This window comes from Epargyreus clarus, unplaced genomic scaffold (genome assembly GCF_041222505.1).
Source record: "Epargyreus clarus isolate Ecla_fem2 unplaced genomic scaffold, WU_Ecla_fem_2.2 ptg000018l, whole genome shotgun sequence".
NCBI lineage: Eukaryota > Metazoa > Arthropoda > Insecta > Lepidoptera > Hesperiidae > Epargyreus > Epargyreus clarus.
In genome coordinates this window covers 7,516,084-7,542,589 of record NW_027332226.1, presented here as the reverse complement: position 1 = coordinate 7,542,589, position 26,506 = coordinate 7,516,084, and the positions used below count along the sequence as shown (strand labels likewise).

Below are 26,506 nucleotides of genomic sequence, written 5' to 3'. Positions count from 1 at the left end.
AATCAGAAGTACCAGTGTCAATTATATACTTAGTCCTGGAAGCAGGTTCTGTATTATTCTCCTCTGTATCATCCTAAAAACTACATAAATATAGTACCAAATACGATAAATATGATGATAAGCGAGATGATCTTATACGAGGCGTGTTTAGGAATAGCGACGCATTTGTAGCCGATATCAAGTGGAACTGTCGGATAACAGTCCCAAGCTAATAGGATTATTAGTCCCAAGCTGACGGGATTATCAGGGGTTGATTATAGTTGTCCATGGGTAGCAGATACCACTTACTGCGCAACTTTGAAGCGCAATTTTGAAGGAGGTAGAACCCTTTGTGGTTCGTCTCTGGCGGCACCATCGCCACACGTATTTCTGCCTTATAACAGCAGTGTTAGGCGCTGCTGTGTTTGGTTTTAAAGGGTGTGATAAGGGAGACATACTTTTCCGAGGCGTTCCAGCTTAGTCCTAAGGGGTAGCGGCGCATCTGTGGCCGACCGCAGGTAGGAATATCTAATCCTATCTGGGACTGATTACAGATGTCCATGGGCGGCAGTAGACACTTCCCATCCGATGAATTGCATGCTCGACTGCTACTCCTATATTATAAGAAAAAAAGAAACTGCAACGAGCACGTTTACAGATGGATCCCATGCTCGTTTCCTATTTGTATGATATAAGATACCTAGAATTATTAAAAAAATATTATTAAAACGGAACGGAACGGGGAAACAAATAAGCGGAACGTCTGCTTTATCATTTTTCCGTTTTATCCAGTTGCGTAACCCTCTTGGGGCCCTAAGCCAATTATAATGAAAAGGTATGAATATTTTAATGATTCAGCTGTTAAGGATTAAGGAATATTAAGCATGAATTTTATGAATTCCCGAAAAATGCTTGGGCAGTCGTATTTATTACGGAACCTTTAGAAATAATTGGATATTTTAATGTAATTCTGTTATGTGAGTGCTGGAACGGTCCTAAAATAATTAAATGTTAGTACTTTTGCAAAATTAAACGTATGACTATTCAGGAATTTATATTGACCACAGTAGATTGGTATTAGTGCTGCTGCTTCCTGAATATAAACCTGACTTCTTTCAAATGATACAAGAAATATAATCACTAAATATGCATTTTCGATTTTTTTAAGACTTCGGTCTACACACAAATTTGTAATAAATTCCATAACGTTCCTATTATTATTATTTTCTAAAATTAAAACACATAACCGCTAAATGAGTCCAGGAATTAAATTAAAACGCCGACAAGTTTCGTTATGAAGTTATAATGAGCATTTTGCAACTAGCAAACTTTGCGGCAGAACCTTCTTACTAATATTGTTTGCCGATTCAAGCACGTGATTCGAATTTCAGCGCAACCAGGCTCTTACTGCTTCAGTTACATAAATCATTTTAAGATAGGTGTTTTATTATGTACTAATTGCATTTATTAAAAAAAGTATTGATGGAAAAATTTCATAGTTATATTTTAACTTTACATACATACTCTAGTAAAACATGAGCTTATATTTTTTGTTTAAGAACAAAAAATATAGCTAGTAAGCTAGCGGGTATTATTGTAACACCTGTTATCAATCAATTTATTCTGACCGACCAAATACTATTTCTGCCTACTACAAGTTAAGAAACCTGAATTTCGATCTTCCGTAGGTAAAATAGGTTTGGATAGGTTAAAACAGCACAATAAATTTTATTGAATTTCCACATATCAAATTTGTGTACATATTTAATTTTGTTAACAATTTAAAATCAAAATCATCAACAAAAAATGATACTCCTGGGCGAGCTCTAAGTATAATTTTAAAATTAAAAAGTGTAGCGCTACCTGAATTATATCGACAAACTTTGCTAAATACGCCTTTAAAAACTTTTTACGGCGCTGATGAAAGATAATTGTTTCAAAATTCTTACATAAAATAAAGTAAAAGTAGAACAAAATTCTTTATTTACGGGCTTAGTAAAAATTAAAAAAGCTTTTTCCTGTTGCAGAGATTTCGTCATATAGTTATGAGGGTATTAAAGTTAATGGACCTCTCGGCACTCCGTGACTTTATGTGTTTATAGGCAAGGTATCTCAGCACTGACATTTTATTTCTAGGTATTTTTTCTACCAGATTGCAACTAACGAGTGTGCAGTGCACTTGATGGTAAGTGTTTACTGCTGTCCATGGACATCTGTAACTGACTCCATATAAAAGAGGGGATTTACTTGGGGAACTTATATGTAAGTCAGCCGTCATCATTCTATCTTTTCTACCTAAACTATCTTCTTTATACTAATAAAAAAACAGGTTTGACTATGGGACCTCTCCTATCGAATCTAACTCTTTCTATCATTCAAAAGCTTCATTCGAATTTTTTTTAGACGAAAGTAGGTATAAAGAGAATAAGGCGATGTTACTAACTGTGCAATGCGTACACAATCATACCTACAAATAACAAGTATACCCGTTTCGGCGGTTGAACTTTTCGACGGGTGTTTGATAGTGGGCATTCTAAATGTAGATTCGTTAGCACTTAATGCTGTGGGTTTTTCAAACAGACTGGCAAATGAGCCGGCATTTGCGAGGCGAGGACGGTAATGTCAGCCAGCCAGTAAATTTTCCAGATAAGCCTCCGAAGTCTACTACGCGCGCTTATTTCATTACTTGTTTGCTTTGACTTCAACTCATAGTTAACGGAATAGACAGACGCTAATGTAATTTGTCAGAATAATTCTATTTATGAGAATATATTTCAAAGGTGAAAGCGCTTACAGGTTGACGGTCAATTTTATGTTGAAAACGATGAAACAAAGTTAAAATTAGTAAGTTGTTGTTGCTGTTTTTATGTTGATCTGTGTAGAGGAATGGACTATACCGGCCAGAGACGTGCCAGGTTTGATCCCTGGCTACTCAAATAAAAATAAATAAAGTGTTTAGATTTTAATTCTACAATCTACTAAGAGTGTTTGTGTATTTCGTTGTTTGTTTCTAAGGCACCTACGACACAGGAAACAAACTTTGTTGTTATGTTAATGTATGAATTAGAATGGATCCTATTAAGTAGAATCTCAATATGAGATTCGTACGATGAGATAAACAGAATATGAATTGTACCCCGAAATATATCGTACAAACATAATACCGCATACAAAATTGTTGATTGAGGCAATAAAACCGTTTCTCTGTTTGAATAAAATACAGGTCAAGTGGGCAGGCGCGTACGATTGATTCTATGAATACTCAAATTTAATTCAATTCCCTACAAATTTAATTATTGTACGTGACATTCATGAACCGTTTTGTTATAATAAAATTGGTGAGTGGGCGCTGTTCCTCAATTAAGACGGTACTTGAAAAAGTATTTTCGTTAAAATATTCTTTAGGCTATATTAAAATATTCTTTTTAATCTATGTTTACCGAAACTATTGGTTTGGATATTTAATCTGTAGAATAATTTATTCTAAGCTCGGCTTGAAATAAATTGCTCCTACTACTTTGTTGAGTTGAATGGACGAGAACATATGAGTACATGTAGCTATAGTAAAAGGAAGAAAGGTGGTGGTTCCACTCCGGCGGCACCACCGCAACACCTATTTCTGCCTCAAGCAGCGTTAAGCACTCCTGTGTTCTGGCTTGAAGGGTGTGGTAGGGGAGACATACTTTTCCGAGGCGTTCCAGCTTAGTCCTAAAGGGCAGCGGCGCATCTGTGGCCAATCTTAAGTAGGAATATCTAATTCTATTTGTGATAGATTACAGAGGTCCATGGGCAGCACTAGCCACTTACCTTACTGCTTGTTTGCTACTCCCATATTATAAAAAAGTATTTTCATTAAAATATTCTTTGTTGCTTTTAAATTTTTTTTTACCGAAACTGTTGGTTTGGATATTTAATCTGTGGAATAATTTATTCTAAACTCGGGTTGAAATAAATGGCTCCTAACTACTTTGTTGAGTTGAATGAACGAGAATATACATGAAGCTATAGTAAATTCTCTCAGAGGTTCATAATAATTTAGCTTTTGAAACCCGGGCACTTAAGCGGTCCGACGATTTTGAGGGTCCACGGTTCGAATCCCAGGCACCTCTGAATTTTTAAAATGTGTACTCTGATTTTCAAAATTGTGATGTTCTGCAACATTACAGATTGCGTTTGGTTTATTTGATTACGTAGGGGATAATGGGGTTATAGGGTTATAGGTTTATATTCATGGGGATTGTGTATATTATGCTAGAATACTATTGGGTTAAATGTTTATGGGGTCTGGTTAATTGAGTCATAAGTTTATATGGTACAATTGTTTAGAATAAAGGTATTTTGAAGTTCAGAAAAATCTTAAGATGATGACGTTTTTGGGCTTCGGATTCAGCGACCCAGAACCAACAAATGTAGATAGAACATGGCGTGATATCTGGGCCAGAAAGCCAACTTTTTGTATGATTATGTAATTAACCAAAAGTAGTTGTACAGTAGTAGAAGAACAAGAAAAAAATATTGGCTGCAAAACATTCGAGAGTGGACGGGGATAGCAAGCGCAGCCGAACTTTTTTCGCCTCTCAAAAAACCGTGAGGGATTTAGAAAACTGATATCCGATTTCACTAGTTGGAGAGGCACCGCAAGAGAGTGCATGTTGGCAAATCCACAAAACAGAAATGTATATGAAATCAATACAACAGACGATTTCTATTCAGAATTAATTTCTGAGTAAGTAACATATACCTTTTTTTTTTTTTTTTGTTTACGAGGGGGAAACCTTCAAAAGGTACCCGGTGCCGTGGGAGCGACACAGGGTTATGTGGGATTTTTACCGCACTAAAACCCCCCCGGTGGCCTTCCTCTACGTTGCCAAGAGGACTCCGGGATCTCCTACGGAACGCAACCGGAGTCCTCTGAACGCGTCGCCCCTTCGGGCTCCACCCAGGTAAGCTCCAGGACTCGCCACACCGTCTGGTGTTTACGACGGTATGCGACCACACACACCGCCGTCCTTCCCGGAGTTGCTTACCGGGCGGTTCGACCTCCCAATCTTGCCACCCGCAACCCCGGAAGCCCCCTTTTAGTCGCCTCTTACGACAGGCAGGGGATACCGTAGCCCTATTCTAGTCCCGGGACTACAGGGACAAAGTAACATATACCTACCTATAAAAGTGAGTACGGAGATGTATTCCTACAAAATTTATACACGTGAGCAGGTAAAATTAAATACGTAATTATTTCCCCAGAATTCTGAAGGAGACTATTTTCATTATACCGAGGCTATCCGGTTTAAATTAGGCTGGCAACACGCTTTAGATTAGGTAAGCTACACGCCTTAGATTAGGTTAATTAGGTTATTAGGGTTCGGTTCCCGTTCCACAAACTAATGGTAGTTCGATTTAACGGGAACAAAAACAACGTAAGGCATTTGAGAGTTGACGCTAGGTAATAAAGGGTCATGTATATCTAGACTTTGAGCGGGTCAAATATGTACCGTGGCAGACAAAATAATATTTTTCTGTACAATGTTCCTGTTGGCATATTCGCGGCCGTGGTCCGATACAGGTGTTTACATGTTTTTTATTACAATAAAATAGCAATGGAAAATGCAGTATATTTGATGGTTGGTGGCTACCGTTACCCATGAAGTTCTGCAGTTATTACATACTAGCTGACCCGGCAAACTTTATACCGCGTCAAAATCTATTTATCACATATATTTCATATAAAATATAGCCTATGTTACTCGTAGATAACGTAGCTTTCGAATGGTGAAAGAATTTTTAAAGTCGGTCGGTTGGTTTTTGAGCCTATTCATTACAACCAAACAAACAAACAAAGTTTTCCTGTGTATAATATTAGTGTAGATTAATATAAAGAATAGATTCCTAATTGAGGTTGACTACAGATGCAATTCTTCCCTTGAGGACCAAATTGGAACGCTTTACATAGTATGTCTCCCTTAAGACGCCCTTCAAATCGGAACACAGCACAACACTGCTGTTATTAGGCAGAAGTAGGTACGACAGCCTCCGGGGTGCCTCCGGAGTCGAATCAAAGAATACTACCACCTTCAAAATATATATAGGTACATTAATATACATTGTATGCGGAAATATTATGTTGTCTGTCACCACACGTGCTTGATACCACTTAATACGCTCAGTGTCTGTAGATAAATGATTAAAGGTACTGAGTCCACTACTACATAACAAACTGTAGGCACGATATTTCGTTAGAAAAATATTATATTACGTATAGAAAAATATTGTCTTGTCTGTCACCACACGTGCTTGATACCACTTGATACGCTCAATGTCTGTAGATAAATGAATGAAGGTACTGAAACTACGTAACAGGAATGTAGGTACTATATTTCGTAAGGTAAAATGTTTCTTTCGAGAGCTATTTCGTATCCTGCAACTTAGTCAGCGAGAAGGCTAGGGTAAGTTTGATTACTACCTACCATTTTATCTCGGAGTTTGCTTTACGTACTTCTTTTTTACTGATTTAGTAAGCTTTAACAGGGAGATCGATTGTAACTTCCGAATCGAATTTACTAACTAGTTTTTGTGTCAAGATAATGTGGATAAATTCGGTATGAGATACTCGTAACTTATATTAGGTACAAGTTGTACATTAAGTAATACATACATATTTGGCTTTCTATCATATAAAACATAATAGGTAACATATGATTTTTTATACAAAGTTTCATCAAGTATTCATTGTTACATGCACAAAAAGGTACATATTTATTGTTTAAAAATAATGATTGCGACATTGTTACATTAAAGCTTAAAATCAATGATTTTATAACGTTTTCAAATGCGTTTTTATTTTTACTACTTAAAAGTATAAAACGTGTGATAGTTAGGGTAGTGTCCAATAAATACACACGCGTAAAACTTACTGAGATTTCTCGAGCTGGTGGTGTAAATTCTGCTGGAAATCCTACACGGCGTCGTTAGTTCGGAAGCGTCCCCTGGGCCAGGTCGGGAAGGGGACGCGTTACCCCCATAAATCTCTTCCCTGGGTTTCCCGCAACTAACAAGCCCGCAGCCAGTACCGGCCAACTCGTGTCGATTACCCCTACGCCAGTAAATAACTTAACTTTCATAATAATACCTTTAATAGATTAAAACTCGACGTTTTCAAATTAATGACGCTCGGAACGGTTCGGGTTCGGCATTATAATAATGTAAGGAAGCGTCTAGGAATCCCCTCCTTGTACCTAAATCAAATTTACCGGGTTCCGCCGTTAATTAAGGATTATATTATTTCAGGCTACAACGGGCTGGGGTACGATAGCTTTTTAGTGTTAAAGGTGTGATGTTATATTGTGATTTTTATGTTCTCTTGCTTTTACTTTTTGCTGAACATCTATGCTGAGCATTTATGTTTTTATTAGTTTTTGCCCGCGGCTTCACCCGCGTTTATATGAAAATAATATAACATATCGTGTCTTGTCTTGGGTTTGTCTTGAGATGTCTTGGGTTCAAAAGATCGATTCTCCGATTAATCGATCTTAGATCGCCATCTCTAGTTCCCGTGGGATTTCCGGGATAAAAACTATCCTATGTCCTTTCTCGGGTCTCAGACTAGCTTTGTACAAAATTTTATTAAAATCGGTTCAGTGGTTTGGGCGTGAAGAAGATACAACCAGACAGACAGACAGACAGAGTTACTTTCAGATTTATAATATTAGTAAGGATAGATGACTATCATAAGTACTGCAATTTGAGGTCAGAGTAAAGCAACTTATTTCTACTTTCTATAAGTATAGACTTAGTATGTTATTATATAATACTTAATCCGAGCCAGAGAGAGGTTCCAGCTTAGTCCTCAGTTTCGATCGATCGATTACAGATATTCATGGGCGGTAGTAGCCACTTACCATCAGGTGTACTGCAAGCTAAAAAGTAGCTAAGAAGTTAAGCATAATTTTACCATAGATTCCCATAAAACCACCGCTTTAGTGGCATAAGATATCCCATACTGTCAAGAGATTTGTGACCATACCCGGACATACTTAAACGGTTATCTAAAGAACTTGTTAAAACTTTATCCCTTATAGGTTAAACCCGTAGGGTGTTGTAAATTTGTCCAATAAATTTCACCTTTAATAAAATAGTTAATTTTACCCTCGTCTTATTTTCTACCCATTCGTTGCTACGGTTAACAATGGCGACCACAAATTAAACGCAAGCGATAGAACCTGGCTCTCAGGGGATTAACAGTGTTTTAACCTGGCAGTTTGTATACTACGAGTATTTGTATTAGGGTTTACTATTGTGGAGAGTTGGCTAAGAATGCAGTTTTATAATAAACGCTTTAAAGCTTTCTACACTTTTCTACACTCACAGCCCTAGGATTCCCTGTATCGTGGGTGCCATTGACACACACAAAGACGAACACAAACACCCAGACCCAGAACAGACATCTAAATTCATCATTCAGATATCTGCCTGGCCGGGGATCGAACCCGGAAGCCTTTGCGCGTCAGACCAGTATAGTGAGCCACGCGGGTCGTCAAATAAAGAAGTGTTTTTTTTAATTTGTCCTTGAGAACATTTATGAATTTGTGTGAGTTGCTGTAGTTATAAGGATGTGGTAGAGCTCGTATTACGCTTAGAATTATATCTCGATCCAGCGATTGTTTACGTGAAAGTATTTTGAGAAATAAAGGAGTACTTTCCAAACACCGGCTTTAAAGCTATTTACTTAGTTACCTGAAAGAGTTGTACCTTTTTCGTTAAAAGCCTTATTTTCATTGTAGTCGCCACAAAAATATGGATTGATACGATTTAAAACGTTGAACAAGTAAAACTTATACAAACTTAATTTGCTTTGAAACAATTGGACATTATTAAATGCACCTGATTCCACGACTTAGCTGCAACATGTACCTACTACGTTAATCCTATTCGGGTTAGTGGAGGTACAGCTTAGCGGCGAATTCAATTAACGGATTTCACGAGTAATGCAGCATAGTGATGATGTAACAGCACTATTGCCTATTACGCGAGGATCCAGGTTCGATTTTTGTAAAAAAATAACAGACATATAGGTTGTTGTGTGACAGTGTCAAATGTAAATCGGTGTGTTGTACTTCTATGTATGTCCATAAGGCACTAATGTATAGCACGCGCCAAACTGCTAGTCCGCTCTGAATATAGAAACGAGTCACGTAGCAATAGCATATTGTAGCGGGACGAAGACAGCGCGGGGCCCTCCGTCACCCGTCCGCTGCTGCTCTCGCCCACGGGCACATAGCTGCGTTAGTGTGCCCTTACCACAGATTAATAAATTGTTTCTACGTCCCTCACGTACGAAGTACATGCCAACTAAACCTGCGCGCAATAACTTCAGAGCGGACTAGAAGTTTAGCGCGGACTATACCACTTATATTGGCGTGATTAATAAGTATTGTGGTACGATTAGAGTCCCATTTAAATCTTCGGACGCTAAACGTGTCGTGTCCGACAATACCATATTTATAACAATATCTAGACAAGCATAGCTCGTGTCATGTTTTGTTACGGAAGATGTAGATACGTTCATGCAATTCGTATAAAACGAAATGATTTTGTTTTGCCATCTGATATGTACAATGTCTATATTATCATCATCATCATCATCAACCCATTACTGTTCCTCTGCAATGAAAAAGGCCGTAGTAGGCCGTAGTAATCCACCGTGCTGGCCAAGTACGTTGGTACCTTTGACTTCACTTTATTTCTCAGGTATGCAGGTTTTCTCAAGATGTTTTCCTTCATCATTAATTTCTAATACGCACATAATTTTGGAAATCAGAGATGCGTGCCTGGGATTTGAACCTCCTCTTTTGAACCTTTGAACCTCCCCTCGATCAAGAGGCCAAGTTTCTTAATAACGCTATCATGGCAACATTACTTCCCAGAATTTGATCCTTATAAGCGAATAATTAAAAACATATTATCACTTCCTAAACGGTGAAGGAAAAAATCGCGAGGAAACCTGCATACCTGAGAGATTTATAAAAAAAATCTCAAAGATATGTGAAGTCTACCAATACGCACTTGGCCAGCGCGGTGGACTATGGCCTCATCCTTCTTATTATGAGAGGAGACTCGTGCCCAGCAGTGGGACATTAATGGTTTGATGATGAAGCGAATAATATAGAGGTGTCTTTTTCTTTCAAAATGAACTCGTTCGATTTCCGCCTAGGGAAAAATATATTTAAAAAAACTAATGATGCAGTTTTAGTTTTTATCAAAATCGGCCTCGTAACTCCTTTCAGCATTTTTCGCTCATCCTTATAGTTTCGGGTTTGGCCCTGAAGGCCTATTTGAAAAATTCACCCTTTATATATGTACTATAACCCAAACCAACATTAAAAACGCTCCGAACCACAGAAATGTCATTAACCATAATTTCATTCAGCATAACCGCGTTCTAGATATTATGGTTAACTCTAAGCATTGTGTCGGTGTTCTAACTATTAAGCGCTTCACCAAGTAAATTAAATTCTAATTTATATCTATTAGTTTATGGCACGAAAGAACTTCTTACTTACGACAGACTTTAAAATAGACCTACTGCATGTTGGTTAACTTCATTATATGAACTATTTTTTTTTCCTAGATCAATAGTCTTTCAGTCACCCATTACTGTCACACTGCTGGGCACGAGCTCCCTCGCAGAATGATGTTTAGATTATAGACCGGGTTTGGCCAGTGCCAAATGTGGATTAGGAGGCTTCACGTATATTTAAGGTCTTCTATTGAAAGAAGATTCAACCGTATAGGCTACGTTTTCCTTTATCATTAAACGTTAATCATAATTAATTTCTAATACACACATAACTTTGAAAAATATGAGAGTCCGCCTGGAATTTAGTTTTGTTTTTTATTAATAATTTTAATATGAACTAATCATACTTATGCTTAAATTATAAGCTCCGATGTCCCACAACTTGCCAAACCCATGCAATTGTAGGATATACCGAAAAGATACTATGATAGCATAAAATAAAATAATATATAAAGTGTTATTAATAACACTACGGACGAAACTGTTGCAAAAAATTTCCATACTGTGAAAGTTGCGGCAAATTCTTGACAGATATTAACGAATTCTTTCAGCGCGGTAATCAATCAAACTTAAGGCACCTAAGTTCCCGGAACGCGCCGACATTGAAAACCTAAGTTGTAAAACTATTAAGCATGAAAATTAAAATTGTTAGGAAACTCCTTTAACTTGTGTATGTGTGCTATATGCGAGTAGGATGTATGGAATGTGTTTAAGTAGTGCGTCAATGTGGAATGTTTTTGTTGTTATTGGGTTATGGGTTTTGGGAGATTAACCAGAAGGTGGTAGAACCCTTTGTGGTTCGACTCCGGCGGCACCACCGCCACTATTTCTACCTAATAACAGCAGTGTTAGGCGCTGCTGTGTTCCGGTTTGAAGGGTTTGGTAAGGGAGACAGACTTTTCCGAGGCGTTCCAGCTTAGTCCTCAGGGGTAGCGGTGCATCTGTGGCCGTCATGTAGGAATATCTAATTCTATCTGGGGTTGAATCCCGACGTCCATGCGCGTAAAATGCATTGTTTTAATGATATTCGTGTAAAATTTGTGTGTGTAAGAGAGTTTTGCTCTGTCGCATTAATACGATATAGAGATATGTTATATTCGACGACGCGCGTGACGGAGCGGTCACCACACCGGTCTGACGCGCAGAGGGTCCCGGGTTCGATCCCAAACCAGACAGATTTCTAAATGATGAATTTAGATTTCTGTTCCTGGGTCTGGGTGTTTGTGTATTTGTCTTTGTGTGTGTGTCCATAGCACCCACGATACAGATAATCCTAGTGTGGGGCTGTGAGTGTCAAAAGCGTTTAGTTATAAAATACAATAATAAATAGAGATGTCGTATACGTATAATTTTTGTAAAATACAATATAGTTATTTACCGTTTTACTTAAATGTCCTACAACATCTATCATAATTGACTTTATTGTATTTTAATTAGCAGAAATCGATCCTAATTTAAGACGTATATAATTATGTAGGTTTTGACAATAGAATTTGAGTATGACTTGCAATTCGGCTTCAGATCTCATGAAATGTTGTTGCCCGTTTAACTCGAAAACTAAATAATTGTTTAGTGGTGTATATTCGTAGTTTATGACCAACGTAGTTTAAATTGTTCCCGCATACCATTCGTCACTCAAACCACTATGTAGGTAGTTATGTAACCACCGAAGTAATTACTCACGCCATTTCCTTTGTGGAAAACCAATTTGGGAATAAAGACGCTGCTTTATTACTTTTTTGGTGAAAAATATATATTATGAAGTCGTAAGTCATTAGGGATACCAAATGTCAGCGGAACGACGAATGTAATAATTACTTAGGTATAGATTATTTTTAGTTAAGCTTTTCATACTTTTTGTGTTAGATTGTATTTGCTAAGGAGCATGAAGTTTGATGGTATATGGTCATTATCGCCCATGGACATCTGTGATCAACTCCATATTATAGAAAAGGTTTTATCTGAAGTTGATCACAGATGTGTTGCCACCCTTGAGTCTAAAATACCTCATAGGTAAGAAAGCCATCATTCACACCCTTCTACCCAAAGGCAGGAACTTATTGACAATGAAAGTAGATATATCTCGGTCCTATCTCTTCTATTAAATTTCTCTGGTTCTACCACTTTAAAAAATCAAAGCTTACGCTCAAAAAAGTTTTTTCTTTGTTACAGTACCGCTGGCGAAGTATCTTCGCGTTAAGTACCGGAGGGTTCGTCCTACTATACTGGAGGTTACGACTAGCTGGCACCCCTACGGGGTTTGCTGCGGCCGACAATCCCAGTTCCCGCGACCTTTCCTTATTTACAAGGATTTACACCTTCACTTATCTCCCCGTGTTCAACTTTTTTCTCCTTTTGTACCCTTTTCACTTAAGTTTCGACTGGTCCATGGACTCGATCCCACGTATCACATCCCTATTTGACGTTCGGAATTTCTCCTCCTTTATTTTCTACGCAGTACTCTCCAAAGTGACGTTGAGGGCGTTAAAAAACGAAATAAAGAAACGCCAAGAAAAGAAAGTGAATTACTACAAAAAGCAAAATGGCAAGATCAAACAGAAATGGAGTAATAACTGCAAGCATTACAATAGAGGACACGACTGCAGTGAAAGAAAAGGCATTATACCCCACAAAGAGAACACCACTTCGAGACGAACTTTGTGTCCGTGCAACGGGTGTAAACATTTGCTAACCGAGGAGCACACGGGTATGTGCCGTGCAATTAACAACAACAATACCATGCTGCAACAATCGGCGTGCGTCTGCCCAATTGCACATGGCAAATCTAGGGCGCATGTGCCCCCAAAGTATGAGTACCGGAGTCCCCAAATTGCGATCATAACGTTTACGGCATTTATGGTACTGCCATTCGTGCCGGCGACCAATTTACTGTTCTATGTTGGATTTGTGGTGGCGGAGCGTGTTTTGTACATACCAAGTGTGGGATTTTGTTTACTCCTCGGGTTAGGGGCGGGGAGTTTGTCGAGAATTTGGCACAATAATGAAAAACGCCACCGATTTTTAATCCTCACACTATTAGTGTGTCTCACGGCTATGAGTGGTCGTACTTTAAGAAGAAATCTGGATTGGCACGACGAAGAGAGCTTGTTTAAAAGTGCAGTACGCATCAATCCACCAAAAGGTGAGTTTACAATTTTATTAATCGTAGCACTTGAATTAGATACTTATTTGTGTACCATTGATATACACAGAGTGAGAACTTACAACTTGACGTAAAAACATTGCAGTCGGATACTCACCTGTACAATCTGTCGCATAAAAGCAACAAAATGCACCAGTATTATAATTTAACCCAAAACTTCGTACATATGGTAATCCATTATAAATATTCACAAATAATTTGAACGCGACAAGTGGCTGAGATGTTCTTTATAAGTCGTAAATTCCCTATTCACCCGACTCGTCCCAGTTTCGCGAGTTCAAGTAATATTTGGAGTCGGCACACTGGGACACCGATTGCGAACCTTTCTCAAAAGTTTGCCCCTCTCGTTACTGTTCAAAACTGAGACACAATTAATTTGCTTTCGAGACAGCTACAAACTACCTGTCCACGGGGCGTTAGTTTCTCAAAGTTCGTGAGAGCTGTCGCGTATCTACTGAGTAGGTCCTCGAGTGCTTGTAATGTATTCACTGCTTCACTCACAGTCGGACTCTTGACCTCTCTAGGACGCCATTAAACATGCATGTACTGTGTCCCCAGAGAAGCCGCCCGGGCCTGTTCGTGCAAACTGTGCAAAGAGAAAAGTTTGCGTTGATGGTTTTCGTTTTGCCTCACTTCATACACTTAAAACTTGGTTTTGTTTTGGTTATTGTACACGTATGTATAGTATTTCAGTATAGGTACGTAGGACAAAACTCCCAAAATCATAAAATTATCTATTATGATTTTAAATCTAAATAGGGCTCAAATTCCTGATTTCCTTCAAAATCAACTATGATTTGATTTCATTAAACGCATTAGCAAATTTAAGTTTCAGTTATAAAAGAAAAATGAAAACCTTTGAAAGTTTTTCATAAATCCTAAAATCGTTATAAATCTAACTCACTGATATGCGTTGGTAACACAATATCAGTATACAAACTGGGGCCTTTCTAATTTTATAACTCGATTTAATTTTAGACCCATTAACAATATGTAGTCACAGTTTTAAAAGAATACATTTTACAGCAATGTATTTAAGTTTCTCATAAATCCTCAAATAGTTATAAATCCAACTACACACGCACAAGTAACACAATATCTATTAATCCATTCGATAGCTACTCGCGTGTAACAAGCAATCAATAATTCATTAACATATTACTTTTAAATCAAATTGGAGCCCAATTTTCTTCTTTCCTATTTATTTTGTCTTCTAAATAAGTCATGACTTGATTTAGTAAAATTACTTAATACAAAAATTTAAACTATTATGAAAGAAAGCTTTGTAGAAATCGTTGAAAGTTTCTCATAAATCCTCAAATAGTTATAAATCCAACTACACACGCACAAGTAACACAATATCTATTAATCCATTCGATAGCTACTCGCGTAAAAGCAATCAATAACGTGATGTCATCAGTATTAGTGAAACAACTTGCTCCTGTCTCTCCATTAATAAACATGATGTTGTTTCATAATAATATAATTATTTCGGGAAGGGAAGACAAATTATTATCGCTATCATTTGATTTGTCTAATAACTTGTGTTATGTAAGAGTTAGTTGTAATAATACTAGCTTATGTAAGTACGTATGTACTGAAATGGCTCTTATAGAGTAATTGTTTGTTTAAGAGGAATTTCATTTATGTCTTTGTAAGTTATGTTTTTATATGTTATATCGTTTTAAGTATTTCTTTTTTAAATTTAAGTGCGTTTATTAAAAAAGTAATTTAGTTGTGTATTTATATATATAAAAGCAATTCTTTTTAATTTTGTTTTATTTTTTCTGTTTTATTATTTTTGGTTTTTGTAATCCGATTATAATAAAATGTATTATTGAGGTTTGAGGTTTAAAATATCTTTATTATCATAAGACTGACTAGATAATTGAAATATTCCAAACATTTGCACAAGAATTTATCTAAGAACAGAGCATTCTGCGAAATAGTCAAATTAATTCGTAAAATCGTGTAGTTAACTTTAATTTTGCCGGCATAAGAATTACAAATAAAATTTATTCAGCTTCTAAGATATATGTGAAAGAAGTATTGTTAATGTATTGTCGAAGTAAGTTATTAAATATATTTATAATTAACGTAATATACAATTTACCTATAGTATGTTATAAATATGTATCAAAATATTCAATTTATTCAACATTATGGTATGAATAGATTTAGTGTTCCTGATGCTGACTTCCCTCTAAGTAACCCACATACCATGAATTACTATATTGTATACATTTTCATTTGGCCTTCGTAGGTAATGGTGCGTAACGTAGCCGCAAATGTTAGCAAAAACCTTATAGGATAAATATATATCTTATTTTTCTTTAAGAGGTGACTGTCAAACCCATCCTTGACATTTTGATTTATAACAACCTGATTTATAAGCAAACTACTCATGTTTACAAGGCCTGTATTTTAATTTTTATCACGCTTTTATTAGCTTGAGATGTAACGAATGAATGTTTGAACTCCATTTTTACACACTTTTAATTTGCATGTTTTTCATGTTATGTGCATATTTAGAAGTTAATTATCACTTGCGTAAACGGTGAAGGAAAACATCGTGAGGAAACCTGCGTACCTACCTGAGAATTCTTAAATTCAAAGCTATGAAGTGAAGTCTACACATTCGCAATTGGCCTGCGCGGTGGACTGTGGCCTAATCTTTCTCATTCTGAGAGGAGTCCCGTACTCAGCAGAGGGACAGTAATAGGTTGATGATGATCATGATTATATGAAAAACCGATGATAATGCACGGTTTTAATAATTTTGTCCCATTGTCTTTATCAAGATCATCAGTATTAACGAATTTCGAGGCGGTGTTCCAGGGTCTTAAAGGAAGTTCATGGAAAAGTTACTAGATTGTAACAAATTCCACTTTAGTTTAATTAATTATAATAGAGTCGTTTTTAGTTTTATATTTTTTGTAATAATGTTATCCTTTTATTATTCTCTTCTAAGTATTTATATCAATAGCAGCAATTAGTATAATACCTTGTTCATACGGTTTCGAATACGAGTTACAACGAAAATATGTGGATTATTTTTCGATTGGCCCTAAGAAGATTAATGCTAGACATAAGTTACCTAAACGGGAGGTGAGGATCTAGCCTAGTCATCCTGATAGTTGTACATATTAAAAGTCGTAGTAGAGAAATAACTTCATTAATCGCCTGCTACGAGACTTTTATTTTTATTTATTACTACGATCCTATGTAATATTATATTCAACATTCAAATATTATTTTGGAATAACACTTTTGCTATTTTGCCAGTCGATTTTGTTATCAAGTCCTTTAGTTGGCATTAAGATTATTCCTCCGACAATTTGAAGTCGAAGTCAAAGTTAACATTCCATATTATTGGATAATAAATTACAACGTTAACACTCATGGTTATTGAATTTATCAACAGGTTTCAGATATGTAATGTGGAAGTTACAAAGAAAATAAACAATATTTCATTCAGAGACCGAAACCAAGATAACGAAATATGTTCTCCCTCGCCAGAAAAACAATATTTCACGTAAATTATGACACTTTATCGAAGGGTATTCGATGTAAAACTATCCAACTTATGCTGGGTTGTTACAAAAAATAGGAGTACGCCTGCTTTTTAAAAGTTTCTCCAGAACTTCATTTGTTTTTGTTTTTATCCACGTAGCTGAAGTTACTGGCTCTTTGTTACCTATTTCTCAAGTATTCTTTTATCCTTTGAAACATTGTAATAGAATGTTTTTATGACCTGACGATCTTAAGGAAAGTTATTTTTATTAAGCTTTTTAAGAGCAATTTTGATAAATGCATGATAATAAGCCTGGACTATGTAAGATATACTATGTAGGACTATGTATTGAAAGAAGTAATTAAGTTTATCATTATAAATGAAGTGGTCACAGCAATTTATATGAATTGAAATAAAAATGTATTCAACTGTTTTTAAATACAAAATTTTACTAATGGATTGTTTTTTGGTGTCATTTAAATAAGTTGCACGACTTGGTCTGTGCACAACCCTGTTTCCAGATAACTATCGACAGAGATATTTCGAAGAAAAAGTATGCTCAAAAGAGTCACTTCCTATTTCATATATTTCCAGACTTAGTCACTAAAAATTGTTTGCTAATCCTAAAATCTGCCGAATGAGAATGCAAATGCATGGCGGAATTTTATTCGTTTTGTAAAGTGCCTTGTCCATGTTTGCCGCTATGTGACCTAAAACGAAGCGGGAAGCAAAAAGGAAAAACATTGAGGAAACAGGGGAAGCGTATTCTCTATTAGCGATTTGTCCGTTGAGACTTCTCTTGATAATAGTCGATGGGATTTGTTTACGTCATCAAGTGACTAACTGACTAACGAGTGTCGTTTACGTGTAAGTTTTTGTACAGAGTAGGAATGTGTTTTGTAATCAATACAAGTGATATGTAACTTAGCGATTGTTAACTTAGAGTTGCACATGAACGCTTTATTAGAAAGCTTCATAAAAGCTAGGTCTTAAGGGTTAAAACTGTGTTTGACATGTTAATTAATCTGTTGTATGTTCTTAAAATTAAAACACTAAAGTATCATCATCAACAACCCATTACTGTCCCACTGCTGGGCACGGGTCTCCTCTCATAATGAGAAGGATTAGGCCATAGTCCACCGCGCTGGCCAAGTGCGTATTGGTAGACATCACATACCTTTGAGACTTTTTTTAAATCTCAGGTATGCATGTTTCCTCATGATGTTTACTTCACCGTTTAGCAAGTGATAATTAATTTCTAATACGCACATAACTTTGAAAAATCTGAGGTGCGTGCCTGGGATTTGAACCTCGGACCCCTCGATCGAGAGACCGAGTCTCTTAACCACTAGGATATCACTGTTTTTTTAGCTAAAGTATACCACCGCTATAATTTAGAAATACAATACAAATGGAACAATTACTCCAATAAATAATTATTATTCGTTATATTCGGTACTTATATGCAAAAAATCCTTAGTTGCCATGATCCCAAGTCGATCATAGGTATGGTCGATTGAGGAAATGTGGATGCGGTTCACTGGAAGCGGTCCCCTTGCATCTATGAAACCTCAGACCAGAAGCGTGTAGGCTTTTATAAGCAAAGTAACAGATTGCACGAAGACCACGTCGTGTACAATCCATTCTAGCAAGCTGAAGGCGAGCATTGCTACAGTGTGGTTGAAATGCAATATATTGCGGCGAGGTTCCGCAATCAAACCATGTATGATTTTAGACATGTATAACTTGAAACATGTGTCAACATTGAAAATCATATTTACCTATCTATGTATATCTCAGTTGTTACTTGTCAATTTATGTGAAAACCACATTTTAAATTAATTACGGAGCAACTGTATATTTTCGGCAAGGGCGCCTTTCCTATCACGCGAATTTACGCTCGTACGAGTGTCCCACCTACATGGTTGCCAATTTTGAAGGTGGTAGAACCCTTTGTGGTTCGACTCTAACGGCACCACCCCCGCACCTATTTCTGCCTCATAACAGCAATGTTAAACGCTGTTGTGTTCTGGTTTGAACGGTGCGGCAATAGTTTGAAGCGTGTGGTAAGGGAGACATACTTTTCCGAGGCGTTCCACCTCAGTCCTCTAGGGTGCGGCGAATCTGTGGCCGATCTCTGGTATCTAAACCTTTTTGGAGCTGATTACAGATGTCCATGGGCGGCAGTAGCCACTTACCATCAGGTGGACTGCATGCCCGACTGCTACTCCTATATTATAAAAATGAGTGTTTCCTATCTTTTCATATGCACACGTACACGGGTCGCGAAAAGACTGCAGCGATTTTCATGTGTGTTTCCGAGACATGCGTGCGAGCGTAAACACCCGCGACAAGACAACCGCCCTCATAACTACTTTTGGTTATTACTTGCAAAATTATGGTCATTTTTTAGAAATAAATTTCTAAATTACTTGAAGGATTTTGTAAGACACTAAGTAATTATTTATTAAACTCTAAATAAATATATGTTTTAATTAAAAAAATTCCGGTAACACTAAATATGTTAATAATCAATAATTAAACTTAATTCATTATTATATTTTTCCATCACAATTTCTATTTAAACGACTTCTATCAATGTCTATCTAAACCATACTTAATAAAGTAGAAGCATTTTTGATTTTTACCCACATGTAAATTGTTGAACTGTTAACCATACCTTGTAATATTCCACTATTCTTATTGTTAATAATGCAATCCTACCTACAATTGTAAAATCTCAAGAATTTTATTTTGTTCCGATGCTTGATGTATTTATTTGAAAATGAACATGTATTTTCTTATGTAAGTGAGTTGTACTCTTTTAGAAAATAAATATCTTAAACCGTAATTATTATACACCGTGGAATTTGTAGTAGGCACACTCCTTTCCCCTATTATTCGCCTTGTAGTTCTAATTAGGCCTATCATTAGTTAAATTGGTACATGCTGGTCGTGTCCCTAGCAATTATATTAATTACTACGTTGATTAGAGAGAGTGCAGCTGATAATAAAGTAATGGGGCACCTCGCCTTGACTTCGTGGTAAATACATCTTTTATTTTTTAAGGATGTAGTAAGTTAGAAAATGGAAATGACACCGTACTTTAAAGAAAAATCGCTCGAGTTATCATGGAGTTTCTCAAAATAGTTGGTATTCGAAATGTTTGAATATTAGCATTTCCAACTATATTTGCCATACACTAAATTTATGTAAGTATATCCGTTTTTATTACGGCACTATTTTAATGTTATTTAGATTGTAATAAGTCACCTTATCATTTTTATTGTCAACTAAACAATATTTTATGTTTTATTTAGAGAACTGCACTAAAATTACAATTTTCTAGTGTCGAAAAATTATTCAATATTTGGCACTAATAAAGAGAGACACTAGGAGTGTCTCTCTTTATTCGAAAAGACAATGACACAAACACTTTGAAATTTTTTAACCGTTAGCTCAAGAACATAAAATATATACCCAATTATTATTATATCCTTTAACAAAAAAATCGAAATAGCCCTGGCGTCTAAAAGCTAGTCGTTTATAAAACTCTGCTAATGGATGATGACGCCACAAATCTTAAAGTCAAATAAATTGCCTCAACAGTGCTTTTATTTTACGCCTAAAATCTATTAGGGGCTTTCTCGACCAATCTCAAGTTACGATTAACTAGGACAATTGCTATAAGTCGTTATGGTCGTATTTTATTCAACTTTTCCATAAAAAAATAAAGAGTGATCATAGAAAATTTTCGAAACGCACAGTACGTTTGTTTACGTATTTCCCATACATTTCCAATCAATTGTAATATGTTCACGCTGTTGTCCAACGAAATATATTGAACGCCGACTTAAGAAATATGTATTAAACCAACATTTATTTCAATTACTTTGTAGTAACATAGAAGTCCGTTGTATTTAAAGGACTTGATTTATTAATTTTATTTATATTTTACATAGTTTGTCTCATGTAGTATAACGTTTATATTAGGGCTAATTTTCTATACATAAAGTTATTATGTAGCGGTTATTCTTACAAAAGGTCACTTTGCGGATGAGACCTTAGAATGGTCCTTAAGGTCAGAGGCGTTATCGTTTTATGTCTTTAGAAATCGCATTATTAACAACCCAGTGAAGATTTCAGTGTCTATAATTATTTTAGGTCGGGTTTCTTGTCGTTAGATATTGTTATACTATATATTAGTAATCAGTAACGTAGTATCTGCGTAGCGGTTATAAAGGTCTCCAGTATCATTTATTTTTAGGAGATACATAAATTGTACAATTTACATAAATCGCTTTCGCTATCAATTCCAGCACTTATTTTCAATCTGTGATGTTATATAATATACAAAATATTTATTTTTTATATTACATATGACGTCATAAACGTGTTTTGCCATCTCCCATTCTAAAAGTTTAAGGAAAGTGTATACAATTTTATTGCACTTAAAGCAAGGAAATAAGCTAAAATGAAATAAGTTTCTTCAAAGTTATAATAAACAATTATATTGGTATTAATATAAAATATATAAGATATTATTTCTATTCAATTAAAGATATATGTAAAAACATTGCATATTGAAAACAACAAACGTTTTTGGAATTTAGTTTTAGGAATGAATTGTGATGCAGTTTTCATGTCAGTTAGTTTAAATCACAAAATTCTTTTACCTTCCGTAAAGGCCGCTAGATCCAATTTACCGATGGCCATTTGAAACAAGCCAATCACAGTCTCCATTACGATCAGAACAGGGTTCGTATAGATCTAATCAGTTAAGCCCCAGGCTTATCGAATACACCTTTTGCACTGATAGTTGAGCTATCGAACTCCACCTCATTGAGATTAGCACTGTCGTAACCGGAGAACTAAATTGAAGGACGGGCCCTTAAGTCATTCGGTAGATTATCAACGGAGCATAATAACAAGGCATGATTCCTTGATAATGAACGACTTTGAAGTCGACTATGCGAAAATTATGTGCCAAAGGAAGCATTTTCGGTATTGTGAGCCCGTGATATCGTTAGTGCAAATTGGTCCTGATTAGAGATTTCCTTTTTCACGAGTTGTTGGGAAAAATATTTGTGATATTACTTGTACTCGTAAGTCTAATATTATTTGATAGGATGAAAAGTACCTATTTCGTGCCCTACAAAATAACTTTTAATCCCTGTTTATTGCTAGCATTATAAAGACAGATAGATAAATAGAGATTATGTATGGTATCAGGAGGTCCAGGCAAGTGGCTTAAATTTTGTAGCGAAATTTTTAGTTCTATTTATTGAAAATAGTCTATTTATGTTCATGCTGAAGTATCTTTAGTAATAAATGTAATTTCTCTATTTCCATTTTAAATAGACTTGGTACATAATAGTATATGGATACTGCTGCACACTACGTATTGGTACTCACGCGTGTGGAGCTCGTGTAGAGCTCGTCTCCATTAAGAATCGCTGACAAATCCATTTAACATACACGTAAAAGCCTACAAAAAGTTGCCACGCATTCTGTAAAAAGGACAAAAGTTTCCATTGAAATACTTTTTCATTCCGCAGGGTGTTACGATAATTAAATTTAATGTAAACTGAGCCGAAAAACGTATAAAATACAACATATAACCCGTCGGCGGCTTGTTGGGAAGAATACCCGCCGGCGAACAACAAGGGTGGAACTGGGTTACTCGTGATTTTCTAAATTTCTGTTGCTTCATAAAAACACTTATTTTCGATATCATTCGCAAATATTATTTGATTTTATTCACCGCTGTTATTAAATTCACATAATATATTTCAATAACTGTACTGTAATAAACTGTATAAATGTTCATTATGTTTGTGTTCAATAAATAAATAAAAATAAAAATAACAATGGATATAATTGGCTAGGTTTTACTATCCGTGATTAAAAGCGTTTGGTTGTGGTTTTTTATTTACAGTTTTTACAAAACTGAATTGAGTACCTAACTATATCTGCTAAATCAAGTTACTAATTATAATTATATTTTTGTATGTATCTATGAATCTATGAATAATTACCTATGTCAAAATCGATAACAACCATAGACTTATAATTCTTATTTCTCTAAATAACCGTATTATAAAGAAGATGAGATTGTTCTTCTTGTTTGAACGTCCTTATCTCTAGAAGTATTGATCTGATTTGAATAAATCTCATAAAATATGTAAGGACATTCAGTAAAGGACATACAAGTGATAAAACAGTCCACCTCGTAAAATAAGTGTTACCATAAAAACTCAACCACATATTTCATCCAAGAGATTACGTTTTAAATTTAATTAGAAACACTGTATGTAAAACGTACTATCATTTTACATGACAAAAGAATTTTCTAGCGGACTCGTACATAACGGGTTGAAAGCAACGTGGACTACCCACGGCCCGGCTAGAGATCGAGTCGATAAGCGGCCTTTACTGATTACATCTTTGCAGTCTTCCTGTGAGCCCTCCTTAACAACTTAGCGCTTAACCCTTATTAATCCTGATTAAAACGTGATTGCTGCTTAATTGGTACTTGAAACATGATAAAATGATTTGCTCGTTGAAATTTGAGCTTTGGGCTCTGTCCTATATTTGATCCAAGAGCAGCGGTATGTCTGTATATTTGGATCAAAAATAGGATTGGGGTTAGGTGACGTTTATAAAACCTTTGAAGAGTACACAGATCGAGATCACAGTAATCTAGGACATCTAAGACCTTTCTAAAAATACTTTGGGTATTATAAAAGATTGTTTAGAAAAACATTCTCTCTATATTTAATTTCTATATTCTCTTCAAGGTTTTATAAATTAATTGTCTTTTTGTAATAATAAAAAAAAAACAAGACTCATAGTTTTTTTAAGCAATGATAGACTTCTCAACTTCTTCTTTATCAACATAAACGTGATGATGAAACATAAATACGCTCGAAAAATATTCCTCTCCGCAGTTGGGTAAAAAAAATAATTGTCGTCGTAAACATTTGAATGTTACACGAGAATTTAATTTCAAAATTTTACCAAAATATAGTTAATTCCTTTCTTTGTTCATTCATTCTTTCAAAGGTCGTTCCTACTTCAGACGTAAGTGACTCCGTCACGTACGTCATCTTGCTACAAGCCTGCGATAATATCGCTAATCGTTTGGTGTTTCGCGCGCACTGACGCAGATCCTGATACACGCCGATCTGATAGCGCTACACCATGCATCCTTGCAAGTACGTTAACACCACTAAAGAAGTGGGTTCGTTAACTACGTAAAGCAAGCTACGTTAGCTGGCAGATATACCTTCCCAACTGCGATTGGTAATGTTTTTAGAGTGTATGCATGTATAGTCCGCGTGAAACTGCTAGTCTGCTCTGAATATAGAAATGAATCGAGTGGCCATAGCAAATTGTATGACTACACCTGCTCGCAACAACTTCAGAGCGGACTGGCATTTTGGCGATAACTATACCTATGTATGTATCAAATTCTTTGGCACCAGCCAGCCAGCCAGCCAAAATGAAGCAGCAGTCGAGTTTTGTCTTTATAATAATGACTACTAAGTACCTATTTTTTAAATAAAAAAGAATTAATATTTTAATCGTGTTAACATAGAAAAAAACGGTGCCGGGAAGTTGGTTAAAATAGGTTTGCAAGATTTCATTACAGATAGATACTGGGATAGGTGAAGGTAAATAAAAGCTTGCAAAAAGCTCGTAAAGCAGTGATAGCCTCGTGGTTAAGAAAGTCGGTCTCTTAGTCGAGGCGTTTGAGGTTAAAATCCCAACCGCTGATTTTTCAAAGTTATGTGTGTATTATAAATTTATTATCACGCGCTTAAATGGCGAAGAAAAACATCGTGAGGAAATCTGCATACCTGAGAAATCTTAGAAAGTTTTCAAAAGTATATGATGTCTACCAATTTGCACTTGGCCAGCACGGTGGACTAAGGCCTAATCCATCTCATTCTGAGAGGAGACCCGTGCCCAGCAGTAGGGCAGTATGTTGTTGAAGAAGAAAAGAGTGTCTTATTCACAAAATAGTTATATTTTTTATATATAGTAGTAAATATGGTCATTAACACTTCTAAGAACGATAAAACAAAATATTACTCCGCGTATTTTTTATTAGCAATAAATTTCTACATTATAATTTTAAAACCTACTAGCTCAAATATTGTTTGCATTTTAGTATGGTTCGTGTTTAGTAAAGGAACCGGGGGTTTTATTGCAAGGAAACTATAAAAATCTCAGTACCGACAATGGCTTAATATTTCACGGAGTACTTTATTTCTTGCATTTAATGTCAAAATGTTATAAAACGTTTTCTGTTTCTCAGTATAGTCTGTTTGAGGTTTATGAGTAATAAAATATACGAACATAACTGTTTTGAAATTGACTTTTCAGTGAATTCTTTAAATCGAATATACGAGTATATCTACTATTTTATATAATAACTAGCTGACCCGGCAAACGTTGTGTTGCCATATAAATAAAAAAATGTTAAGGGTGAACAACCCTTATCACTTAGGGGTATGAAAAATAGATAGTAGCCGATTCTCAGACCTACTGAATATGCATATAAAATTTGATGAAAATCGGTAAAGCCGTTTCGGAAGAGTACGATAACTAACATTGTGACAAGAAAATTTTATATATAAGATGATTACCTACAACGTGAATTCGAAATAAATAATGCTTCAGCTTAAAATAACACTAAATATTATTTTTCTAATAAGTATAGAAATATTTGTCCCTGTAGTTCCGGGATCAGAATAGGGCTACGGTATCCTCTGCCTGTCGTAAGAGGCGACTAAAAGGGGGCTTCCGGGGTTGCGGACGGCAAGAGTGGGAGCTCAAACCGCCCGGCCAGCGACCCCGGGAAGGACGGCAGTATGTGTGGTCGCATACCATCGTGCACACAAGACGGTGTGGTGAGCATCAAGCTCACCTGGGCGGAGCCCGACGGGGCACAGCGTTAAGAGGACTCCGGTTGCGTTCCGTTGGAGATCCCGGAGTCCTCTACGCAGCGCCGAGGACGGCCACCGGGGGGGTTTTAGTGCGGTAAGAGTCCCACATAACCCTGTGTCGCTCCCACGGCACCGGGTACCTTTTGAAGGTTTCCCCCTCGTAAACAAAAAAAAAGTATAGAAATATTAAAACATTTAAGAAATGATGTAATATAAGCTATTAGTACTCGTAATAGTAATTTTAATGATAGTAAGATGTGAGTTTCATGTTGGAATTTAAAAATAGGATTTTTATTTAGGTTATCCTGTAATCCGTGAGTGAG

General features: G+C 36.0%; 1 protein-coding gene across 1 annotated transcript in view; it reads left to right on the top strand.

Annotated features, from left to right (window-relative positions):
• The window catches only part of Tmtc2 (Transmembrane O-mannosyltransferase targeting cadherins 2), a 164,870-nt gene that overhangs the window by 96,879 nt on the left and 41,485 nt on the right, over positions 1 to 26,506 (top strand). Inside the window, exon 4 of the mRNA XM_073082629.1 lies at positions 12,725 to 13,694. Within this exon, the coding sequence (XP_072938730.1) occupies positions 12,725 to 13,694 (970 nt within the window). The remainder of the gene's footprint in view (positions 1 to 12,724; positions 13,695 to 26,506) is intronic.